This window comes from Marmota monax, unplaced genomic scaffold, assembly GCF_021218885.2.
Source record: "Marmota monax isolate L192 unplaced genomic scaffold, Marmota_monax_Labrador192_F-V1.1 WCK01_AAM20220418_F8-fsc00021, whole genome shotgun sequence".
NCBI lineage: Eukaryota > Metazoa > Chordata > Mammalia > Rodentia > Sciuridae > Marmota > Marmota monax.
The window spans coordinates 22,178,025-22,204,147 of NW_026695228.1; the positions used below are offsets into that span (position 1 = coordinate 22,178,025).

A 26,123-nucleotide genomic window follows, 5' to 3' on the forward strand; every position below is an offset into this window, starting at 1 on the left:
GGATATGACTCAGTGGTATAGCACTTACCTATAAAGTATGAGGCCTCTGTACTAGAAAAAAGAAAGAAAAACATCTCTTAGTCATCAAACTATATGCTCTACAGGGCAAATATGGCAATTTGATTTTGCAGGGCCCTTGGGCTAAGATTGGTTTCACAGATACCTGTAATCAATTTGATAACAGGGAAGACTTAATTTTGAACTCAGGGAAGGGAATTAGTATCTGAGAATTTCTTTCTTCTCAATAGATCTATACCCACCCCAATAGTACTCAATTATTATCAATATATTTTGAGAACTGAGTGCGGTGGTGCACGCCTATAATCCCAATGGCTCAGGAGGGTGAGTAGAAGGATTGCAAATTCAGTCAGCCTCAGCAACTTAGTGAGGCCCTAAGCAATGTAGTGAGACCCTGTCTCAAAAAAATAAAGGGCTGGGGATGTGGCTTATTTTTTGAGCACCCCTGGGTTCAAGCCATGATACAAAACAAACAAAAAAAGTATATATATTTGAATTTTTCCAATAAAATTTAGAGAAAGTTAAAAAAAATAGGAAAAATATATTAATCTACAAATTGTTTGAAAGAGTTAAGAAATTCTTTATAAAAAAATCTACAGAAATCTGAAGAAAATATATTATCAAAAAGTAAAAAAACCTAAAACGTAAAAATGTCATTTGTTTCCTGAAAATGTACACACAAACACACACACTTACATAGTTCAAAATGAAAGAAGACTTACCATCCAGTTTGATTTAAAAAGACAGTTACCTATTAAACTCATATACTAATGCCTAATCAAAACTTGCAGAAGTATACCACCTCAAAGTTTATTTTCAAGAATAAAAATAGAAACACACAATATAGAGATCTACTTTTAAGAATGAATTACTGGAGCAGGCATGGTGGCACACACCTATAATCCTAGCAACTCGGGAGGTAGGAGAATTCCAAGTTCAAGACTAGCCTGAAACTTAAGCAGACCTCGTCTCAAAACAAAAGGTAAAAAGGCCTGGGGATATAGCTCAATGGTAAAGCATCCCTGGCTACAATCTCCAGTAGCAATATGCATCACACTTTTTTTTTTTTCCCTTGCACTGGGGATTGAATCCAGGGGCAGTTTACAACTGAGCTACATCCCCAGAATTATTAATTAGTTTTTCAGAGAGGACCTTGAACTGGGGATCCTCATATCTCAGCCTCCTGAGTTGTTGGGCAATAGCAGTGAGCTGTAGGCTAATGCATGTGAGTATATGTGAGATAGGTTTGGCTCAGCTTTGAGGTTCACTAGGTGTATTAAATGCATTTGTTCACTTATGTGTTAACTTACCATGGGTTTATCAGAATGGAACCATATCAGTAGTTAATTTATATTTATGGAGAACACTGTAAAATACATTGTAGGAAATTACTATTTAGATAGTAAGTAAGAAAGGCAAAACCAGATCCTGAAACCTGGAGTCAAATTCATATTCCAGCCAATTATGACACATACTTCTGACAATGTGCCTGTAAAACTGGTGAAACAGAACATATTCTGAATCATGAAAAGGAGCAAAGTTTCCCTTTTCTCACTGAAGTGACTGGTACATCTCATGAATTAGGGTTCCCTTCACCCCATTATTGCTGCCTTCCAAGTCAGAAACTATTATGGTTACCAGACAGGAGTGCACTCAACCCTGCCAGTTCATCTAGTAGATGGAGATGCCTCACTATACTGAAAAGTCATCAGTCCCCCTAGAAAAACAGCAAATCCTGTCAGGAGGTCTAGGAGAATGCTCTTACTAATGAACCACATAAATAATCATTTGTGATGAAGAAAGTAATTACTGCAATTCAACACATTCTATATGACAAAGGTATATTCTGGCAGTCTCTGGCAAGAGTCCACTCACAATATCAAAATGTCTTTTTGGGTTTGTTGAGTGAAGGGCAAATTATGATAAAAAGAAAAGCTATAAAACTATAACATATAAGCAGGAAGAATGAAAATTAGGTGGGAAAATAATCTTTAGTTTTATACACATGATAATGTATATTGACATGAAAGGAAATACAACTCACACACTTGATTTATCAGTGATTATGATGGGCTATTTACAGGTATTTTCTCAGTAAATAAAGCATATTGTAAAGAAAAGAAAACACTCTAGCAGAGTTTTGTTATGACTACATTTTCTCCTTTTGTTAGTCTCTATTCATATCCTTATGACAAAGTTAATGTTGCAATCATTTCAAGGTAGCTTTATATTCAATAAATTTTTTTGGGGGATACTGAGGATTAAACTCAGGGGCACTCAATCACTGAGCCACATCGTCAGCCCTATTTTAGAGACTGAGCCTCACTGATTTGCTTAGTGCCTTACTGTTGCTGAGAGTGGCTTTGAACTTGCAATCCTCCTGCCTCAGCCTCCTGATCCCCTAGGATTACAGAAGTGTGCCATTGCCCCCGGCCTCAATAGTTTTTGTTATTACTCACAGAATTGACAAAAACAAAAATCCATAACAGGGAGGAAAACAATAAGCAAGTAATAAAAACAGTGAATCTGAATACTTTGGTTAACCTTCAAGTAAGTCTCTAACATAAGCAGAGAGTCAGTATGCTGGACATGATGGCACACACGTATAATCACAGTGAGCTGGGAGGCTGAGGAAGGAACATTACAAATTCCAAGCCAGTCCAGGCTGGTAATGTGGCTAAGTGAAAGGGGCTCCAGGTTTATTTCCCAGTACAGAAATAAACAAAACTAGAAAACAACAGCCTGGTGTAGTGGTGAATGCCAGTAATCCTAATTCTAAATATATTTATATGCAGTATCACATATATTTATATCAAACATATAAAGTAAGTATTAGTAGACCTAAAGTAAGAAATAATATCCCAAACCGTAACTGGGTGGCAGAGGCAGGATGATCACAAGCTTGAGGCCAGCCTTGGCCACTTAGCAAAACCCTGCCTCAAAATAAAATTATAAAAAGGGCTTGTGATATACTTCAGTGGTACGTGCCTCTGGGTTCAATCCCCAGTTCCACAAAATAAGTGAATAAAAAACTAGAGAACAAAGTACATAATTACCCTGAGGGCCCCTGGATTTAATGCCTGGTACAAAACAAAACAAAAAAAAAACAAAACCTCAATAATTACCATAACAGTAAGATTGATATTCAATTAAAAGACAGAAAGAATGAATGGATTAAAAAATGCCCAATATGTTATATGAAACTCATTTAAACTGTAAGAAGACATAAGACTGAAAGTGAGGGGATGGAATAATATATTCCACCTCAGTAAGTGGAAGCCAAAAGAATGCAGCAGTGGCCAGACTAATTTCAGATAAACTTTAAATAAAAAGCAGTAAAGAGACAAAGGTATTAGATAATGACAAAGGTGTCAATTCAGAAAGGAAAAACAATTCTAAATATATTTATATGCACCCACTATCACATATATTTATATCAAACATATAAAGTATTAGTAGACTTAAAATAAGAAATAATATCCAATACCATAATATTTCCACACTGAACAGATCACCCACAGAAAATCAACAAAGAAAGAAAATTAGCCCTAAAACACTACAGAACCTTCAATTGACAACTGCTGAAAAATTTTTCTCAGTAGCATATGGAACACTCTACAGAATAAATGAGGTGAGAGGTCATAAAATAGTCACAACAAATTCTAAAAATGTAATATATTTAGTAAAGCTAGAAATCAGTAACAAAAAAGTAAAAACCTTTGAAAACTATACACACATGTGGAAATTAAATGACTTAACTTTTGAACAACCAATGTATTGAAGAAATTAAGAAGGAAATTTTAAGAATTCCATTGAAACAAATAAAAATGAAGACACAACATATCAACAACACAGATGTTTATAGCAGTCAATGCCCAAATAAAAAAATGGACAAGTATCTCAAATAATCAAGCTATTCCTGCATCTCAACCAGAAAAAGAACTAAACCCAAAATTAGTAGAAGGAAAGAAATAACAAATATCAGATCATAAATAAATCAAAGGGACACTAAAGAAATACAAAAAAGAAAAAAAAAAATCAATGAAACAAACAGATGGTTCTTCAAAAAGAAAAGACAAACCATTAGCTAGACTTAAGAAAAGGAGAAAACTCAAATAAAACTGAAGATGAAAAGGGAAACATTACAATTGATACCACAAAAATATAATACATCATTAGACACTGTTAAGCACTACTATATGCAAACAAAGTTAATAATCTAAAAGAAATTCCTAGACACAACACCTTGCCCAGACTCACAAAGAATTAGGAAAACCTGGAGCTGGGGTTGAGTATTTGCCTGGCATGTGTGAAGCACTGGGTTCGATCTCAGCACCATATAAAAGTAAATAAATAAAGGTATTGTGTCCATCTACAACTAAAAAAAAAAAAAATTAAATTAAATTAAAAAAATAATAATTAGGAAAACATGAACTAACCAAAAGCAAGAAGCAAGATTGATGGGGCTAAGGCTACAGCTCAGTAGTAGTAATACTAGCATAACATGAGCGAGGTCCTGAGTTCAATCCCCAGTACTTCAAAAAAATAAAAATAAAAAGGAACAAGAATCAAGCAGAGGTGGGGTGGGGAGTAAGAGCCTTCCATCAAACAGGTCAGGATCAGAGTGCTTCACTGTTAAATTTTATCAAATATTTAAAGGACTTTTACCAATTCTCCTTAAGTTATTCCAAAAAAATAAAAAATAAAAAAAGAAGAAATAGGAAGAATACTTCCAAAGACATTCTCTGAGGCCAGCTTTATTCTTCAGGTTGGTATCCATCTGTGTTGAACACAGATGCAAAATCCTCAACAAAATACCAGCACACTGAATTCAACAGCACATTAAAAAATTATTCACCATGATCACATTTTATTCATTGCAGGGATGAAAGGATGGTTCAATAAACACAAATCAATAAAGCTGATAGAGTAAGGGCTGTGGTTGTGGCTCAGGGGTAGAGTGCTCGCCTAGCACGTCCGAGGCCCTGGGTTCAATCCTCAGCACCACATAAAAATAATAAAAAGGTATTGCATTCATCTACAACTAAAAATTAATATTAAATAAATAAAGCTGATACAGTACACCAACGGGACAAAAACCACATGGTCATCTCAACTGATGCAAAAAAGGTATGTGATTAAATTTAGCATTCCTTCATCATAAAAATACTGATCAAATTAAGCAGAAAGTAAGGTATCTCAACATAAAATCATTTACAATAAGCCAAGAGCTTTCATTATATTGAGTGGGGGAAGAGCTAAAGGCTTTCTAAGATACAAAACAGATCAAGGATGCCCAGTTTCACTTTTATGCAACATAAGAGCAAGAAGTTCTAGCCAGAGACAAGGAAAGAAAAAGAAATAATGGGTGTTCAAATTAGAAAAATAAAACTGACACTGTCTACAGATGACATGATTATACATAGAAAATCCAAATCAACCAAAAGAAAAAAAAAAGGTTATAGATTTTAAATGAATTGAGCAATAATACAGAATGAAAGTTCAACATAAAAAAAAACTTTGCTATATGCCAACAATGAATTATCTGAAATAAAAATTAAGAATACAATCTCATTTACAACAGCTAAAAGAAAAAAAATATTTAGGAATGACTTTTAAAAAAAGAGGGAAAAGAGCCTTAAAATTAAAAATTATAAAACATTGATGAAAGAGATTGAAGGGACACACACACACACACAGGAAAATAACCTACATTCATGGATCAGAAGAACTGATATTGTTAAAAAGTCCATACTACCCACTGTGATTTACAAATTCAATACTATCCATATCAAAATATTTTTCACATATAAAAAAGAATTTTAATATTTTTATGGTACCCAGAAAAAAATCTATTAATAGCCAAAAGCATTTTGAGCAAAAAAGAATACAGCAGGAGGCAGTTAGCTACCTGACTTTAAAACATACTAGAGAAAGCTGTTGTAATTAAAACAGCATGGCAGAAGCACACAAGAGACACATTTATCAATGCAACAATATGTATTAGAAAAAGGCTGTCTTTCAACATGTTAATGAAAAAACTTAATTTTCAGATGCAGAGTGACGATATAGATGTTTGTCACTTTCTCTCACCAATCATAAACATCGACTCCAAATGGCTTTAAGACCTAACCATAAGAACTGCAACTACGAAATGAAAATGCAGGGGAAATGCTTCATGACTCTGGAGTGCACATATTTTTTGGATAAAACCCAGAAGCCTTGAAATGAAAGCAAAAATAGACAAATGAGATTACCTGAAGTTAAAAGTTTCTGCACAACAAAGGAAACACGAATCACAGAATACTCAACCAACATAATGTGTGAAAATATTTGCAACACACAAAAACTCAACAGGAAAAAAAAAACCCAATTCAAAAGTTGTCATTACATCTAAATAGTTCTCAAAAGATGACATGGAAGTGGCCAACAGGTACATGGAAAAATGCTCAACATCACTAGTCATCACAGAAATGCAAATCAAAACCACAGTGAGATTATTAGCTCAAGCCAGTAAGAATGGCTAAGATGTAAAAGGCACACGAAAACAAGTGCTGACAAGAATGTGGAGAAATGACTGGGCATGGTGGTGCACCACTGCTGAGGCTGAGGGAAGGCTGAAGTTCAGGGCCAGCTTCATCAACTTAGCAAGGCCCATAACTCAGCAAGACCTTCTCAAAACAAAAAGGGCTTAGCTCAGTGGTAGAGCACTCCCAAGTACCTGTCCCTCACCCCCAAATGTGGAGAAACAAGATCCTTGCAAACTTTTGGTGGGAAAGTAAATTAGTACAGCCATTATGGAAAAGAGGATGGAGGTGTTTCAAAGAATTAAAAACAGAACCTATGTACCAGCATCCCACTACTGCCTCTAAATCCAAATGAAATTAAACCAGAATTTGGAAGAGACATCTCTATTCCCATATTCATCATAGCACTATTCACAATAGCAAAGTTACAGAAGCAATTTAAGAGTCCATCAACCGGTAAATGGATAAAATAAATGTGGTACATACTTGCATGCTGGGTGCAGTGGTGCATGCCTATAATCCCAGTGAATCAAAAAAGTTGAGGTACGAGGATCGTAAGTTCAAAACTAGCCTCAGTGATTTACAGAGACACTACCTTAAAATAAAAAATAAAAAGGGCTGGGGATGTGGCCCAGTGGTTAAGTGCCCCTAGGTTCAACCCTTGGTACTTAAAAAAAAAAAAAAAAGGTACCTATTTGCAATGGCAGACTATTAACCCATTAAAGGAATGAAATCAGGGCTGAATACGCAGCTCAGTGGAAGAGCACTTGCGTAACATGCAAGAGGCCCTAGGGAAGTAAGGAAGAATTAAAAAAAAAAAAAAAGAGAAATCCTGTCATTTACAACAACATGTATGGAAATGGAGATTTTGACACTATGTGAAATAAGCCAGACACAGACAAGTATCACATGATCTCACTCATGTATGTATTCTAAAAAAGCTGATTTCATAGAAGATGACATTTAAGTGCAGATTACCAAACGCTGGTGAAAGATGTGGTGTATGGGGAAAGGTTGATCAATGGGCGGTAAGTTAAAATTACATATAATCAGAAGCTCTGAAGTACTACTGCAGAATGGTAACTATAGGTATGTATTATACATACTAAAAATCTAGAAGACTTTTGAAAGGTTCCACTGCAAAGATATAAAAAAGGCTTACAGGGAAAAAATATTTCAATATTTATCCTGGCTTAAATATCACACAGTGTATATATTGTATGGGATAGTACATTATCCCATTCTTATGTATTATGGTTTTGTACTCCAGCTAAGATTTTTAAAAGCAAATACAAACAAAAAATATATATAATTTTTGAAAGAAATGAAAAACAAATTTAAAAAAAAGTCCTGAAAACGCTTAAGTTTCTTCCCATGGCGTAGTGAAACCAAGGGAATGAGTCATTCTAACCAAGTTTTTCACATGTACGTAATTCTAAAAAGTTTAACTCTCTTACTTCTGTTTGACTTCAATTCTCTGGTCTTACATGGAACTAAAAAATACTTATTTTGGTAATCAAAACTAAACATAGGTTCTTTCTGTGTCTTTTCATCTCTGCTAAATAATTCTTTTGGGAGGGGGAGTACTGGAGATTGAACCCAGGGGCATTAACCATTGAGCCACACACCCAGCCCTTTTTTAAAATATATTTTATTCAGAGACAGGGTCTTACTGAGTTGCTTAGGCCCTTGCTAAATTGCTGAGGCTGATTTTGAAATCATGATCCTCCTCTCTCAGCCTCCCAAACTGCTGGGATAACAGGTGTGCACGACCATGCCTGGCTCTGCTAATTCTAATACATGTCCAAACAAATAGATGTCCTGTATACACTAAGGAAAAGATGAAATGTGAAATAAAGCATATAAACCAGGAAAGTTACAAAACCGAACAGTCCTAGTCTTTGCTTACTTCTGCTTTTCTTTCTTTTTAAAAATATTTTTAGTTGTAGTCGGACACAACACATTTTATCTATCAATCCATCTATCTATTTATTTATGTGGTGCTGAGGAACGAGCCCAGTGCCTCACACGGGCTAGGTAAGTGCTCTACGACCTAGCTACAACCCCAGCCCTTACTTCTGCTTTTTAACTCTTCCATGGTCCCAATAAAATGTCTTTTAGTCACCAAAGCATGGTCAAATCTGGTCATCTGATTTTGCATGGCTCTTGAGCTATAATGGTCTTCACAGATGGTATATTTGATAGGTAAACTTTAAATTTTAACTAAACTTAGAATTTTAACAGTTAAGGAAATTTACCCCTGAAAAGAACTTTGTTCTTCTCATTAGTAGACCTGTATCCAAAAAAATTATACTCAATTATTATCATCACTACATTTTGAATTTTGTCACAAAATTGTGTGGAAATATAAAAATGGGGAAAAAGGACATTTCTTAAAGTTGTTTGAGACACTGAGAAAAGTATTTAAAAAAAAAAACAACAATGTACAAGAAATAATTTTTTGGTAGATGGGAATGGGAAAGACAGTGGGATAAATCAGACTTAACTCTCCCAAGGTTCACATGAATACACTACCAGTGTAACTCCACATCATACACAACCACAAGAATGGGAAGTTATACTCCATGTATGTATAGTATGTAAAAATACATTCTACTGTCATGTATACCTAAAAAACAAATTAAAAAAAAAATTGTGTTTGAAGAAAATCTACATCAAAAAGTGAATACAAAATCTATGTAAAAAGTCCTTTGTCTTCCCCAAAACCAAATGTGTATGTACATACATATATGTATGTGTGTGTGTATGTATATATATATGTACTTATATATGTATGTATGTATAAAGGGGTAAAAACTTGTCACGTGACTATTAGGAAAACCCCAACAATGAAATCTAATTTTCCCATTGGTCCATTAAAAACAATTATTTAAAAACTACACGGAGCCAGGTGTGGTGGCTCATGCCTGTAATCTCAGCAGCTCACAAGGCTGAGGCAGGAGAATCAAGAGTTCAAAGCCAGCCTTAGCAACTCCAGAGGTGCTAAGCAACTCAGAGAGATCATGTCTCTAAATAAAATACAAAATAGGGCTGGGTTGTAACTCTGTGGTAAAGCGCTTACCTGGCATGTGTGAGGCACTGGGTTTGATTCTCAGCATCACAAATAAATAAATAAATAAAGGTCCATCAAAAAGCGAAAAAAAATAATTACATAAAAATTAAGTCCTCTGACATTAGAAATATACTTCAATTTGCCTGAGTCCAACATGATTCAAAATAAAAGGAGAAAAACCCCATTACCTGGTTTGAATTTAAATTCATCCACCACTGCCTAACAAAACAAAGTATGTCACCACAACTTTATACTTTCATGAGTAAAACATTAGACACACACAGGGTGGAGATACATTAAGAACGAGCCACTGGAGCCCTTTCCTTTCACCTGCACCACACTGGGGATGGCCAGGGCCTTCTGTGGTCTTCCCAATTTGCCTGGGGTTTCCAAAGATGGGCATTTTTTGCAGCAGCCTGGGAGTTAAGGACTGTGTGTGAGAGTGTAGCCTGGGTTAGGCGGGCTGTCAGGGCTTGGACTGGGAAAGCACATGCTCGTGAAACAGGAGACAAACCTCCTGGCCTAGGCTCCTGCCCACAAGCCATATGTTCACCAATGGAAGATGAACCCCAGCCATGTGATGTTCTCAGATGTCTGAAGAAATCACTGTCTAAAAAGTACCTAAGGTACTTAACTCCCTGAGAAACATTTACTCAGGTCACTCAGAACCGCCTACTCTTCTTCAGCTGGGCTTAGCAGCTCCAATTACCATCTCCTTCAAGACAGAAAATGCTCTGACTCATCACACTGCAATTAACCCACTTTGTTCACATCCAATCCTCGTGTGGAAGGATGCACAGCTCAGCTAGAGGCATAGTGCCACAGAAGGCTCTCCACTTGCACCAGTGCAGGAGCTGGAGAGAAGAAATTGCAGGAGTGTCAGTTTCTCTCAGGGCTCCAGGACCTCGTTCTTCAAGAGGAACAACATGGCCATACAGGTTTCCCATGGCAACGGGCACTGTGCCAGTGGGGTCTGTGTCAAAACTGAGGATTTTGCAGCTTCCTCTTACCACAATGGTACAAGAGTGTAGAGATGGCAGCTATGATCGCGCCGGATTCTGGCCTTCCAGGATCACACCAAAGGCAGTCCCACAGATTCCAGGATAATGAGGATGAATACACCTTCACCATGTCCAGCAGTGCCCTGTGTTGAGATAGTAAGGATCTCCTAGTGGATGATCTGGATGTTCTGGCCACTGTGTTCTCAACCTGCCAGATCCCTAAGACATTCACACTAGAAAAGAACCACAACAGCATGGTACTGGTCACTCCCCAGAACTCAGCCATGGCTCCCCCATGCTAGTCCCACAATCCAAGCCAGGCAGAAACACCTCAGTGGAGCCAACCTAATGGAGCCACCCTAAGCAGAGATCTGTAGTCAGTGGAAATGGCAGACTGGTTTGTTACTGCAACCATCTCCATTTGCAGCATCTTTCCTGCAGTCGACAGCAGGAACTTTACCCAAGTCAGTGTGGGCCCAAGCTAAAGCTAAAATAATAAGTAGTAGTTCAGGAGCCTCACATTTTGCTGACCCTCATCACCTGGGCCAAGGGAGACTTCAACCTTGTGGTAACTGACACTCAGGATGCAGACCTCTTCTACCCAGTCCTCAGCAGGTCCTTGTAGAAGTCCACCCTCCTAAGGGGGGACAGACTCTGGGTACAGAGTCTTTAGGTTTAATTATGGTTCAAATCAGAATGCTTTACTCACTAACAAATCAAACCAAAGATTTTTAAAAGAATTTACATCAGGCCAAAATGGAGCCAAGCCTAGGTGGGCAGACTACTAAAACAAAATCAGAAATTCAGGATATATTCTAAACTTGAATCTCTTTGGTTGAAGTCTCAATGTCTACTTGAAGTATCTAAATTCCTGTGTCACTCATTTTCCACTGAGAGCATTCCAATTCTGTGTATCACCACTTCTGCCTGATGAAAGAGAACAATATCAATTCCTTTATGTTTGCATCCTGCCTCACAAAAGCTTTTTCTTATCCATCCTGTTGTTTAAGAGTTTGGTGAAACAAAACCTCACTTCTATTTCATGTGAGGCCCAAGGAAGTTAATAGAATTATTGGGTCCTGCAGTCATCAGAGGCAGAGATGACTCAGACTGGAGTCCCAGGGCTGGTTCTTTTATCCCTCCAAAAGCAAGCACTCCCCTGAGGCTTTGGAACTGAGGGTGGCAGAAATATTTATAAAATATGTCCATGCCCTTCACAGCTTGCATTCATTTGGAAAAATAAACACTACATGTAAAAGACAAGATGCTCCCCTCTCCCAAAAAAACCACTGATGAGCACAATTAATTCATGACAAGTACATTTCCTTCAGGTGGTGCATTTTCTGAAGCATTCTACTCAAAATTATTTTGCATCAAGGTCTTCACAGTAATCACACCTTTAGAATTCCAGTCCAGAGGCCTTTTTAGAGGACAGTGAAACTTTTTCTGTTAAATGACAACTTTCTTGTATTTTTCACATTCACAGCCTTTTTGTTCAGTGCAAATACTTACACATGGGTCAACTGAAGGCTTTTGCACATCTCTTCTATGTTCATTTATATGTATATACTGAACAAAATGACTGCGGGCATCCCCACATACTTAACATTAATACAAGTTCTCTCCACTGTTCACGTTTGACAGAAAGTTTAAGAAAGAAGTCTTACCACAGTCTTTGGTCAGGGCTACTTTCCCTTGAGTTCTTTCATCTATGAGAACATAGTTGGACTGAACGAAAGCTTTCCCACACTGCTTGTATACATGGGATTTTTCTCCAGTATGTGTTTTTTCATGTATTTTAATATAACTAGAAGAACTAAAGGCTTTTCCACATTGCTTACATACATAGGGCTTCTCTCCAGTGTGAGTTCTTTGATGTCTGAGAACGTGACTGGATCGACTGAATGCTTTTCCACACTCCTTGCATATATAGGGTTTCTCTCCAGTATGAGTTCTTTCACGTCTTTTAATGTAACGGGAAGAACTAAAGGCTTTTCTATACTCCTTGCGTATAGCAGATTTCTCTCTAGTGTGAGTTCTTTCATGATTTTGAAGGGAAAAGGAAGAACTAAAGGCTTTCCCACATTGCATGCAAACATAGGGCTTCTCTCCAGTGTGAGTTCTTTCATGTTTTCGAAAGGAACTAGAGTAACTAAAAGCTTTCCCACACTGTTTACAGACATAGGGTTTTAGCCCACTGTGAATTTTTGCATGGTCTCGAAAGGAACCAGAATAACCAAAGGATTTTCCACATTGCTGACATACATAGGGTTTTTCTCCAGTGTGAGTTCTTTCGTGTAATTTAAGGGAACTGAAACAACTGAATGCTTTTCCACATTGTTCACAGGCATATGGTTTTTCTCCAGTGTGAATTCTTTCATGTAATTTAAGGGAACTGAAACAAGTGAATGCTTTTCCACATTGTTCACATATATAAGGTTTCTCTCCAGTATGAGTTCTTTTATGCCTGTGACAGGAACTAGAGTCACTGAAAGCTTTTCCACACTGCTTACAAACATAGGGTTTCTCTCCAGTGTGAGTTCTTTGATGTCTGATGATATGACTGGTTTGACTGAATGCTTTTCCACATTCCTTACATATATAGGATTTTTCTCCATTGTGTATGCCTTCACATATTTTAATGTAACAGAAAGAACTAAAGGTTCTTCCAAACTCCTTGCATACAGAGGGCTTCTCTCTAGTATGAGTTTTTTCATGATATTTAAGTGAAAAAGAATAACTAAAGGCTCTACCACAATGCATACATACATATGGTTTCTCTCCGTTGTGAGTTCTTCCATGGGTTCGAAAGGAACTCGAATAACTAAAGGCTTTCCCACACTGCTTACATACATAGGGCTTCTGTCCAGTATGAATTGTTTCATGTAATTTAAGGGAACTGAGACAACTGAGTGATTTTCCACACTGTTCACATACATAGGGCTTCTCTCCAGTGTGACTTCTTTCATGTACTTTAAGGGTACTGAAACAACTGAATGCTTTTCCACATGGTTCACATACATAGGGTTTCTCTCCAGTGTGAGTTCTTTTATGTCTATAAAAGGAACTAGAGTCACTGAAGGCTTTCCCACAATCTATACATACATAGGGTTTTTCTCCAGTGTGAGTTCTTCCATGTTTTCTGAGGGAACAGGGAAAATGAAAGGCTTTCCCACACTGCTCACATACATAAGGTTTCTGTCCATTGTGAGTTTGTTCATGTCTTCGCAGGTGACTCAAAGAAAAGAAGGCTTTTTCACATTGCTTACACCCATGGGGTTTCTTTCCATTGTGATTTTGCTCATGTCTTCCCAAACTACTGAAACAACTAAAGGTTTTACCACATTGCTGACATCCATAGGGTTTTCTGCCACTGTGAACCCTTTCATGGTATCGAAGAGTACTGTGATTATTGAAGGCTATACCACACGGTGTACATATATATGGTTTCTCTCCAGTGTCAATCCTTTCATGTATTGGAAGGGAACCAGGACAAGTTAAGATTGTCCCACATTGCTTATGTTCATGTTGTTCCACTCCCGTTTGAGTCTTTCCATGCTCCTGCAAGCACTGGTAATAAACAACAGACTTCTCATATTGCTGATATTCATATGGTTTATGTCCAGTTTGAGATCTGAAAAGCACATTTGGTGATGAATCGTCAATGAGGACTTCTCCACACACAAAGCTTTCACCTGGTTTTGCGCCAGGAAGAGTTGTATTGTTCTCAATATAATGTGGAGTTTGGCTGAAGATGTCTCCATGTTCACTACCTTCACAGGGTGTCCCTAATACTTGACTTCTGGAAAAAAATGAGAAGTATATCATTAAGCTTTTGTTTCTTTATGGCTTATAAGGAAAAGCATTGATTTTATGTCCTTAATTTTTGAACATGAAATGATACCACGCAGAGCTGGGTTTGTGGCTCAGAGGCAGAGTACTCGTCTAGCACGCGCGAGGCCCTGGGTTCGATCCTCAGCACCAAATAAAAATAAATAAATAAAGATATTGTGTCCAACTAAAAACAATACATATATATATTTTTAAAAAATGATACCATGCACTATGGTATGGGTCAATCACAAATATCATCGAAGTAGGGTTAGTGGGGTTTTGCTTTTTTTTGTACTAGGGATTGAACCCAGGAACTCTTTACCAGAGCTACATCCCCAGCCCTTTTTAATTTTTTATTTTGAGACAGGGTCTTACTAAGTTGCTTAGGGCCTCACTAAAATTCTGAGACTGACGTTGAAACTGTGATCCTATTGACACAGCCTCCCTAGTTGTTGGGATGATAGGTGTGTGCCACCCTACCAGGGAAAATAGTGATGTTATAATGCAAAAATCTTAATACTGTTCCTAAATAAACTATTTGGCCAATACTGAATATAATATCACAATTAAATATGGTTCATTACTCCTTATGTGAAATGATGGGGATCAAAAGCACCTGGATTTTGAAACATTTGCAAATAAAGAAATATCCAGGGAGTTAGCTCAAACACAAAATTTACTTTAATATCATAAACACCTTGTACCTAAACTCAAAGGAAATTTAATACAACATTTTTGATACTTTTGTGCATGGAACAAAGTCTCTCTAGGTGGATCCATCAGAAAAGTATCACATATGACAATATGAGAGCCTGATATGTTTCTAATGCTGGAACATTTTGAATTTCTGATTTTCTGATTAACAATACTAACCTGAATAAAAGTCAAGGAAAATTTCCTCAAATCAAATCAATTTAAAGCTGTGTTTATTTGCATTGTTTGTTTTTTAAAATTACTTGTCATTACTACATTCTTGAGCAACATTGCTTTCTCCTAAATATAGATTACCTTAGATTTTTCCCAGGATTTTTGTATGCATCTTCATTGGTCTGGCTGTCTCTTTCTTTTCCTAAAATGTAAACCCAGTAAATCAGTATGAATTAGTAAACACTATAGAAACCTTATTACATTCTAGTTAGGTTCATCGTGTATTGTGACCACACCTAGTCTAACAACTAAATATTTCTTTTACATATTCCATATCATGTAGTAGCCCTCATAAGGAAGAAACACTTTATTTCTGATAAAATAATTAAGAGAATGATGTCATCCTTACCTAGAGAGGCCAGACACCTGAAGGTTTCCTGCATCACATCTTGGTAGAGCTTCTTCTGGGAGGGATCCAGCAAAGCCCACTCATCCACGGTGAAGTTCACTGCCACATCCTCAAAGGTCACCAACTCCTAAATTATCCCACATATATTTCCAAGAGGAAGGGTAAGACTCAGTACCAGAGATGGGAAATCATTTCATTAAAATTTGACATGATGTTGTATTCCTCAAAATTCACTTCATATCACCACTCTCTAATTCCCTATCCACACTCATCTCCTCTCACACAACAATTCTGATACTAGTCTGGAACTTAACAGCAGGATAGGAACACACATTGTGCTCCTGGGTCACAACAATATCTTATTATGCAGTGGGTTTGTAATACCTCTCAGAACAAAATCTTGAGTGCACCCAAGACAGTAAGCACCACCTGTCCAGATACTGCATATACTGCATATCCTTTTTTAAAATATATATATTTTTTGTTGTCAATGAACCTTTATTTATTTATTTATTTTAGTTGGACACAATACCTTTATTTATTTATTTTTATGTGGTGCTGAGGATCGATCCCAGGGCCTTGCACATGCTAGGTGAGCGCTCTACTGCTGAGCCACAACCTCAGCCCTGGACCTTTATTTTTTTTTCTTTCATTTATATGCAGTGCTGAGAATCACATGCTAGGCAAGCGCTCTACCACTAAGCCACAACCCCAGCCCACTGCATATTCTTATATATGCCTGAGAGAAATTTGAGAGTATATGCCAACAATGTGTTCTCATTCATAATCTGTTGTACCTCTGAATGTTTTCAATATTCAGAATGGTCATCAGCCCTCCAAGTACATTCTGGATGAAGAATCCCTAAGGAGTTGGTCTGACAGGTACAATTTACACCACTTGTCACAACTTGCTTGTTAGTACAATACCAGAGGATGTGTTCTAGTCCCTAAGAGACAACCTTTGGAAGCTTGTACATTGTTTCTTACAAAACAACCTTAAACACTAAATAAGCCTCACAGGGGCTGGGGATGTGGCTCAAGCGGTAGTGCGCTCACCTGGCATGTGGGAGGCGCTCAGCACCACATTAAAAAAAAAAAATAGAGATGTATCCACCGAAAACTAAAAAAATAAATATTAAAAAAATTCTCTCCAAAAAAAAAAAAAACTAAATAAGCCTCATGAGGAATAATTCACTATGCTAATGGAAAACACTTTTTATTGGACAATGTCCAAGAACAACTGAAATACAAGAAATGATAGTACATGAATATAGAGTTCAATGTCTTCAAGATGTCTCACACACATTAATAAAATTCTTAATTCCCAAAGCTCACTTTTTATACATTAACTAGTCAGCAAAAACCACTTTCCTCAATTTAGTAGGTATAATCAATGCCCAACAATCATTGGAACTAGAAATTAATTTAAAATTAATTCAAAATCATTGGAATTAGAAATTAATAGCTTACCTAAAATACATAAAAGATTTTCCTACTATACTATTCAGGATACTACATTTATCACAGATTAACAGATTACAGAATATTAATTTATGATAGCCCAGACTGAATACAAGAGTGGCAGAAATCACAATCTCAATACATGAGACAGGGAGAAACTGGTGTCTACTTGAATTTTATACAGTATTCCCGTCTATGTCATGGATGATAATCAAATTATAAAACGAAATGGGAAAGTTAAAACTTGAATTCTTTGAGAAGTCAGTAACAAATATATTTTGGATGAAATAATAATTACATAAAAAGAGATAAGCCAGCAAGGCATGGTGGTGCACACCTGTAATCCCAGTGACTCAGGAGGCTGAGGCAGGAGAATAACAAAGTCAAGACCAGCTTTAGCAACTTAGCAAGGTCCTAAGCAACTTAGCAAGCCCTTGAATCAAAATAAAAAGGGCTAGGGATGTGGCTCAGTGGTAAAGTGCCCCTGTGTTCAATCCCTGGTACAAAAAAAAAAGAAAAAAAAAAAGGGATGGAGTTGTAGCTCAGCAAGCGAGTTCAATCCTAGCACCACATAAAAACAAATAAAGGCATCGAGTCAATCTACAACTAAAAAGAAAAAAAAAATTAAAGAGAGAAGAGAGATAAGCCACTAAAAATGGATTGGGAATTTTAGTATATGAATATTAAGGGAAGTAAAAGGCAAGGAAGGAACACATGAACAAAGAAGGATCAAAATTATGAAACTTAGGAAGAAGAAACCACATATTAAAACAAAAAGCAGATTTGGTTGAGGAAGTAGCTTGACATAGTGGCCACTGGAACTGATGAGGAAATAATTTGCCCCCCCTCCTGATACTAGCATGTGAGAAACATTGAGGCAAGTGAAGGACACATAATACCTTTTTCTGTGATTCCTTTAATAATCACTTATGGAAAGTTCCAAGGAGACAATGCTAAAATAATTGCTGAGTGAAAAACCACACTTGCTAAAAGATAGGAAAAATAGCCAAAGGATCAGGATAGTAGATACCTTTGGGGCAAGACAGGAAAAGATCAGTCAGAGGACCACATGGAGACAATCCAAGTTATAAATCTTCTTTCCCCCTTTTTCCTCAAGTTATTAATCATAACAAGGATTCCCAGTTTAGATTGTATTATTAAATCTTACCAAATTTTTTATTCTTTTTCTTCTTCTTCTTCTTTTGTACTGGGGATTGAACCCAGGGGTTCTTTACTACTGAGCTCTATCCCTAGCTCTTTTTATTTTGAGACTAGGTTTCCTGAAGTTGCTTAGTCTGGACTTGAACTTATGATCCTTTTCCCTTACCCTGTCCAGCATGCCTGGCTATTCACTGTTTTTAAATGTACTTCATGATGATTTATTTAAACAAAAAATTAAATTTGGGCCAGGTATTGTGGCACACATCTGTAATCTCTAGTGATTCGAAAGACTGAGACAAGAGGATCATAAGTTCAAAGCCACCCTCAGCAACTTAGTGAGACCCTGTCTTAAAAAAAAAAAAAAAAAAAAAAAAAAGGCAAAAAAAGCTGGGGATGGAACTCAGTGGTAAAGCACCCTCGGTTAAATCCTAGAACCCTCCCCTCTACACACAAAAATTAAATTTAGGAAAGACATATTTATTTATATGTTTTTCTTCCTTGAAACATGGCAACATGAGTCAAGATTTATACACTGGGCAGCAACAGAGAAGCACAGGTCTAACGCAACAAAATCCCTTCAAAGCAGAGGTCCAGTATATGTTGGCCATCAGGTAGGAGACCAGGTTAGCAAATCAAAGCAAGAAAAGACAGACACAGAAAGTGGTTATAGCTTTGGTTAGTTTTAGAGGTGTGGTTCTGGTGTTGACATTGATGAGGAGAAAGAATACAAAACCAAAGGACAGCCAAAGTCTCACTATTCATATAATTGAGGGCATAGGGAGAGTAGGATAAGCATCTCAAACAAGTAGCAAGTGCCTTAAGAGAGGGAAGAAATGAGTCCGGCCTGGGAGTTTTATACGTTATTAACACAGAAGTTTTGATGAGAATTCACTCCAGTTACAAGGACATAGGTATGGGTGGTTTCAGGCTCCTGGCAATGCAAAGTAGAGCAGTGCCAGGCTTTTGATCACCTTATCTTGATGTGGGGCACAAAGGGAAGAAGGAGTGTTAAAGGTTAAATACTGAATTTGAATCGAATATCTAAAAATGGAGTCACATAGAAAGACACGGTGGCACATACCTATGATACCAGCAGCTTGGGAGGCTGTGGCAGGAGGATCAGAAGTTCCAGGATAGCCCTCGGAACTTAGTGAGATACCCGTCTTAAAATAAAAATAATGAGCTGGGCATGGTGGTGCAAGTCCGTAATCCCAGTGGCTCGGGAGGCTGAGGCAGGAGAATCACAAGTTCAAAGCTAGCCCCAACAACTTAGCAAGGCCCTAAGCAACTCAGTGAGACCCTGTTGGCTGGGGATGTGCCTCAGTGGTTAAGTGCCCCCGAGTTCAATCCTCAGTACCGAAAAAAAAAAAATTGTTATTTTCAGGGAAATGGATGAAACCTGAGAACATTATGTTAAGTGAAACAGGTCAAACTCAAAAGGTGTGATAGCTAGAGAGGAAAAAAGAAAAGATCAGTGGGATTTCATGAAAAGTGAAGGGAGATCAGTAGAATACAGAAAAGGGACTAGGGAGGGGAAGGAGGAAGGGAGAAAAAGGGGAAGTACTGGGGAATGATAGTGACCCAATTATATGGTCATATTGTAGGCACGTACGAAACAAATCCCACCACTATGTATGACGACAAAGCACCATTAAAAAATTTGGAGCCAGGTGCAGAAGCACACACCTGTAATCCCAGTGACTTGGGAGGCTGAGGCAGAAGGATCATAAGTTGGACACCAGCCTTAATAACTTAGCAAGGACCTAAGCAATTTAGTGAGATCTTGTCTCAAAATAAAAAAATTAAAAAGAGCTGGAATGTGGCTCAGTAGTAAAATACACATGTGTTCAATTCCCAGAACCAAAACAAAATACCCCCCAAAGCTGGCTCTTGGAAAAATCATCAAAATTGATAAGTCTTAATTAGCCTTAGTTAGATACACAAATTACTAACCTTGGTAACAAAAGTGGTACATTCCACCTAATTCCTTGGATATTAAGTGAACCATTAACAAATATTCTAAACAATTATATGTCCATAAACGTAATAAAATGAATCAACTCCTGGATAGAAATAATCTACACAACTCACAGAAGTGATAAACAATATACATAAGAGACTATACAGCCAGGCACAGTGGCACACACCAGTTATCCCAGTGATGAGGAGTCTGAGGCATCAGGATCTCAACTTCAAGGCCAGCCTTAGTGATTTAGCAAGACAATGTCTCAAAATAAAAATAAATAAATAAAAAGAGCTGGAAATGCAGCTCAGTTGTAGAATATCCTGGGTTGCATCCCCAGTATAGCAAATTATAGAGTATATTACAGAAACTGAAAGAGTATAAAACATAATCATACAAAAAAGACCAGGTCCACATGTTCTCACTGGTTTATTCCATCTAACATGTAATCAAAATATGACACCAATCATCTACAAACTTTTTCAGGAAATAGAAGAGGTAGTAACACTACTTCATGCTCTGAGGCCCATACTGCCACGATATCAAAATTAGAGACATTATAATAAACAAAAACCACAGGAAAATATTTCTTTCTTTTTTTTTTAATATTTATTGTTTAGTTAGTTTTTGGCGGACACAACATTTTTATTTGTATGTGGTGCCTGAGGATCGAACCCAGCGCTGCGCGCATGCCAGGAGAGCGCGCTACCACTTGAGCCACATCCCCAGCCCAAACCACAGGAAAATATTTCTAACAAACACAGAAGAGAGTAAATCCCATTAAGGCATAAACAGAAATATGTACCACAACCAACTGTGAATTCTAAGTATGGAAACCTAATAGAAGATTTATAAATAAATTCATGTAATCCATCACATTTACAAGCTAAATATCAAAACTCCTAAAATCACATTGACACATAGAAAACACCAAGCAAGAAAAGAAAGCTCTGAGATTGAAAATAAAACTGTCTTTGTTTATAAGTGAAATTGTCTATGTAGGAAAAAAAAAAACAAAAAAATCAAAATCAAGCACCTGTGGAATTAATAAGGGACTGTAGCAAGTTTCCATGATAGTTGCTAAATATACAAATATACATTTTATTTCATATCAACTATATAACTGGATCAGAAATTTTTTTTAAAAAAAAAATCACAAAACTGTTTATACAGCACAAAGAGAGAAAAGAGGTGGGTAGAAGATCACCTAGAAAAAAATCTTAAAAAGATACAATCCCACAGTGATGCTCTTTAATACCAAAATATAAATAAATTAGAGCATTGCAAATGTTAGCAAGCCTTTCAATAAACACAAAAAACATGAAAGGTCAGAAGATCATAAATTTATACAGACACAATTTCCTATTCAATTTCAATTTGTCCATAATTTACAAAAAGGTTTCCCACTCTGTTAAAAAAAAAAAAAAAAAGATATATTAGCACTAGAGGACAAAATAAACATTGTTGAAAACATCAAAAAATAAATCTGAAAGGGCTAGGGTTGGGGCTCAGCGGTAGAGAGCTTGCCTAGCATGTGAGGCCCTGGGTTCGATCCTCAGTACCACATTAAAAAAATAAAATAAAGGTATTGTGTCCAACTACAACTAAAAAATAAATATTAATAAATAAATAAAATAAACCTGAAATAACCAAGTTCCAGAAGCAGTGAGAACCAAGGGAACTATCATCACACCAGCAATAGATGAAGGAAAAGATACAACAACAAAAGAGAAATCTCATAGTGCTGGGCATGGTGTCATAAGCCTGCAATTCCAGTAGCTTGGGAGGCTGAGACAGGAGGATGTCCCAAAGCCAGTCTCTAAACAAAATAAAAAAATAGGGATGGGGATGTGACCCAGTGGTCAAGTGTCCCTGAGTTAAATCCCTGGTAATCTCCTCCCCCTAAAAAAAAAGAAAAAAAATCTCATAATGATAAATAGATGGTAACCAATAAGGAAGGTTCAAAAAATACATCCTCTAGTCACCTAAGGATGCCAAGCTACATGAGATCAGGGAAACACATTGGAAGTGATTACGGTCTGTTTATTCCCCTGCATAGCGATTCCATGTACCTTTATAAACTTAATTCCTATAAACAAGTAATTCATGTCAATAATTCTCTTTCTCACATCTCCTTAAATCCATCCATTCAGGTCAAGAAAGCTGGCATCTTATGTTCAATAAAATTCTTAAATGTGTAAGTCAACTGCCCTTTTTTTTTTTTTTTTTAAAGTACTGGGGACTGAATCCACTGGTGCACTACCATTCAGCTCCATTCTCAGTCCTTTCTAGATTTTGAGACTGGCCTGAAACCATGCATGATTCTCTGGCTTCAACACCCTGAGTTGCAGGGATTGCAGGTATACACCAACATACCACTGCTATTTTGTAAAAACAGGATTCTACACAGGAAACAAAAGGGAAGCAGCTCAGGGCAGCAGTCTGCTTCACCCACAGTTCATAAGGGGATCTAAACTCAGAAGGCAAACACATTCTTAAGCCTACAGAATTCTGTCACTGCGCAGATGAAGCCCAGGCATCCACTGTCAGAGAGTGAGTGAGGGAAACATGAACATTCAGGAAATTGAATCCTGGAACCTCCATATACCCTGCTTTTCACTTTTCCAAGTCATGGAAAGGCTCCCTCACACACAGGTTCAATTCTTGCGAGCATTCTCTCAGTCATTTGAAGGTTCTGATCTGTGCTCTTTTCTAACATCATTTCTGACACTAAATCTGTGTTTACTGAATGCTAACCAATTCAATACCAACTGGGCATCAAACAATTAAATTCTGATACCACCAAGACTTAATACGGTCCCTGCAAATTCAGGGCTCTGTCCCAGTATACTGACCCCAGTGCAGATGTGAACACAAAGCAAGTGTTTGCTTGTGTGGTCAATAGTCCCCATTTTGAAGCCAGAAGGGTGGTACCGAGTCAACTCCTGAGCACAAATTCAGGTACTGTCTAAAAGAGGATGAGGATAAGCACCCAGAGATACTCCTATTGTTCAGGAAATTCCAGGGTTTTAGGTTTTCTGTGCCACAATCAGGGACAAAGACCTGTTTTTAAAAATTCTTCTATACATCAAAATGAAATATGAAATTCTCCAGTAGGCAGAACCCAAAGTTTTCTTTCTCTGACTGGTCCTCACTGACACAAATTACACTCTGACAAGAACAACTATGTAGATGCAAAAACAGCTGAAGAGATTTAATTTCATGTAACTGCTGAAATCCTGGAAACCAGTCGTGATTAAAGAAATCCCCTGTATAATGCTTTGTACTCTGGGGAAGCAGCCTAGTGCAAACAACACTATATTCCTTCCACTTACCTGATGTCCCTTTACCTTACCTATGACAAAGCCAGACACAGTTTCCAAATTCTCACTTTTTGCCTCAAAAATTGCCAGCTCAAGTGATTAATAGAAACAAAACCGTTAGGCAAACTTTCCTTGGTGGTTTCTCCTTCCTCCAAGCCTGGGATCCTTGACTCACCCTCAACCTGAGCCAGCACAAAATCTCTTTATTGTCACCCTAAGAACAGGAGCTTACGTTGCCATCTCCATCTTCCCCTCCAACCTAGTTTCTACTCCCATCTTCTTCTCCCAAGGAAAAAAGTCCCTTTTCTACTTATCCAGTGAGATGCTCGGAACCTTATAGTTGGGGCTTCGCCCTACTGCAATGCTCCTTTCAAATGAAGTCAGGTCCTCCTTTAATCAGCGTTTCCTTTTTAAAAACAACGTCTGGAACCGTCTATAACAATGACACGGGGGAAACTCCCCTCCCAGCCAGTCCGCGGGACGCCCTCGCCACCGAGCTTAGCAACGTGGGGAGTCCCAGGAGACGTGGGGGTTCCCGCCGGGTCCCCGACCCCCGCCGTCACCGCACAGCCTGGGGAGACGCGCCTGCGCCCGGCAGAGGGCTCAGGACCAGGTAAAGGCGCCGCGCAGGGCCGAGCGAACGCCGGTCCCCGCGGCCGGCCCCGCCCCGCGGAACAGAAGGGACCAGGGGACCGAGGGCCGAGCGCGGTTCCAGGCACCTATGGAGCGGAGCGGGTTTCGCTGGGTCCCCGTCCCAGCCAGGCCCTGTGCCCACGTCCGGGACGCCTGGGCCCCGCACACTCACCATCTCCCTGCTTCTGGGTGTCCTGCTGTCCGCCTCACGGCTGCCGAAGTCAAAGGAGGTCACAAGGCCAAACAGGAAGAGCAACCTCGGGAGCCCACAGTCTCAAAGATGGCGGAGCCAGAACGGAAGGTCCCGCGGTTCGGAGCGGACCCACCTCCCGCCGGCGCTCCTGATTGGACCGCTCTGCAACTCCGTCCCGCCCCCGAAGTTGACTGTCAGTCAAAGACCCGCCCTGAGCGCGCCGCCGGAACGAAGCGGCGATCCCCTTCCCTCTCTGCCTGAAACCTCTGTGAGTTCCAACCAGAGCTCTCCCCAGGCCACACTTCTCCCAGGCCGCGACCAGCAGCAGCCCCAAGACGGTGCACAGAAGCACAACTTGCTCCTGGCTTTCCACGGGGGCTCTGGCTGCTTCTTCAGTGGGCCCTTCTTGTTCCTCCTGGAAATGGGGCCACAGGTGTGCTCAGGGGATTCCAAACTCAGTGTCCCATGCAGACAACCCTGTTCTCAAGAAGGAGGGGTGCCTCGACAGGCCAGGACAGGCCTCACTGGAACAGAGACAGCTGACTTCATGGTCAAGGCCTTTTTACTCCTCCTTCTAACCTACCTATTTTTCAGCCAAGAAAATAAAGGTGCCAATAAGAGATTAAATAGGTAAAGAAACTATAGAGTTCTGTGGCAGCAATACTCTATGTCCAGAGTCACAAAGAGAACATGAACTCAGGTTAAACATATCAAAGTTATTCAGGGATCAGAAAGAAGCTGTCAAATTCATAAACTTTCTCCAGGATAGTGCCTAAATGTGTCCTTCTCTAAGCCTGACCTTAAAAAGATTTTATTTACATAGAAATTACAGGTTGACTACAGTAACTCCATGCATGCCAAAATCAGAATGTTGTCCAGAAAACAGGTACAGAGAAAACAGACTTATAACCTATAAATGTGTAATAATGGTTCACTTTATGCTTTGAATATAGCTCTTGCTGCTGTTACTGTAAATTATTTTCAAAACAGACAAGTTTCTCTCTCTTCCTCTCTCTCTCTCCAAATCCCTAATCTCAGGGGAAATAGGATTACCTTTCTTCCCTATCCTGGGCAGGGCCATCTGTCCTTAAGCACACATCAACCACAAAAACTAAGTAATTCAGACTTCAGGGATGGTACCAGAAGATCTAAGAAATGACACTCCCACATTAACAAGTTAATTACACATCAACAGAGAGTATCTAGAATGTAGCCATTACCTCTTTAAAAGCCCTCTATTCTCCCTGACAGTCAGAATCACAGCCTCTGGGACAGGAGCAAAGCAACATAGGGAGACCCTATCTCAAAATGGGGAAAAAAAGAAAAACTAAAAAACTGGAGATGTAGTTCATTGGTAAAGTGCCGGTGGGGGCAATCTCCTATACCAAATTAATTAATTAAGAAAATAAAGATGCAATACATTAGAATGACAACAGGGAACACAGTGTTGCCAGAGACAAAAACAACTGCCAAAAATCACATTTCACATACTTTTACACCAGTAAATATCATTCAAAATATATCAACATATTATTTACATAAAAGTAAGTGGCTCCTAGGGCTGGGGTTGTGGCTCAAGGATAGAGCCGAGGCTCTGGGTTCGAGTCTCAGCACCACGTAAAAATAAATAAAATAAAGATATTGTGTCCAACTACAAATA

The 26,123-nt window shown here is 38.4% G+C and overlaps 1 protein-coding gene across 3 annotated transcripts; it reads right to left on the minus strand.

The window, feature by feature from the left end:
* Nucleotides 1–803: 803 nt before the first annotated feature.
* Nucleotides 804–24,596, minus strand: LOC124087756 (zinc finger protein 709-like). 3 transcript variants are annotated; one of them, XM_058576568.1, is made up of 5 exons: nt 24,443–24,596; nt 15,730–15,856; nt 15,462–15,522; nt 12,287–14,421; nt 804–10,762 (listed from the first exon to the last, which is right to left on the minus strand). In XM_058576568.1, exons 1-5 carry the CDS (start codon nt 24,443–24,445, stop codon nt 10,743–10,745), a joined length of 2,346 nt encoding a protein of 781 aa, XP_058432551.1. In that variant the 5' UTR covers nt 24,446–24,596; the 3' UTR covers nt 804–10,742. The 3 variants fall into 3 exon arrangements, with proteins under 3 accessions (XP_058432551.1, XP_046292723.1, XP_046292722.1); XM_046436767.2 differs by having other exon boundaries at nt 804–10,852; XM_046436766.2 differs by having other exon boundaries at nt 804–14,421.
* Between the last annotated feature and the right edge of the window lie 1,527 nt (nt 24,597–26,123).

Coding starts and splice junctions, on each gene's coding strand:
- LOC124087756 (XM_046436766.2), bottom strand. Junction 15,523..15,729: donor CAGGTGTCTGGCCTCTCTAG/GTAAGGATGACA, acceptor TTTACATTTTAG/GAAAAGAAAGAGACAGCCAG. Junction 14,422..15,461: donor AATCCTGGGAAAAATCTAAG/GTAATCTATATT, acceptor ATTTTTTTCCAG/AAGTCAAGTATTAGGGACAC.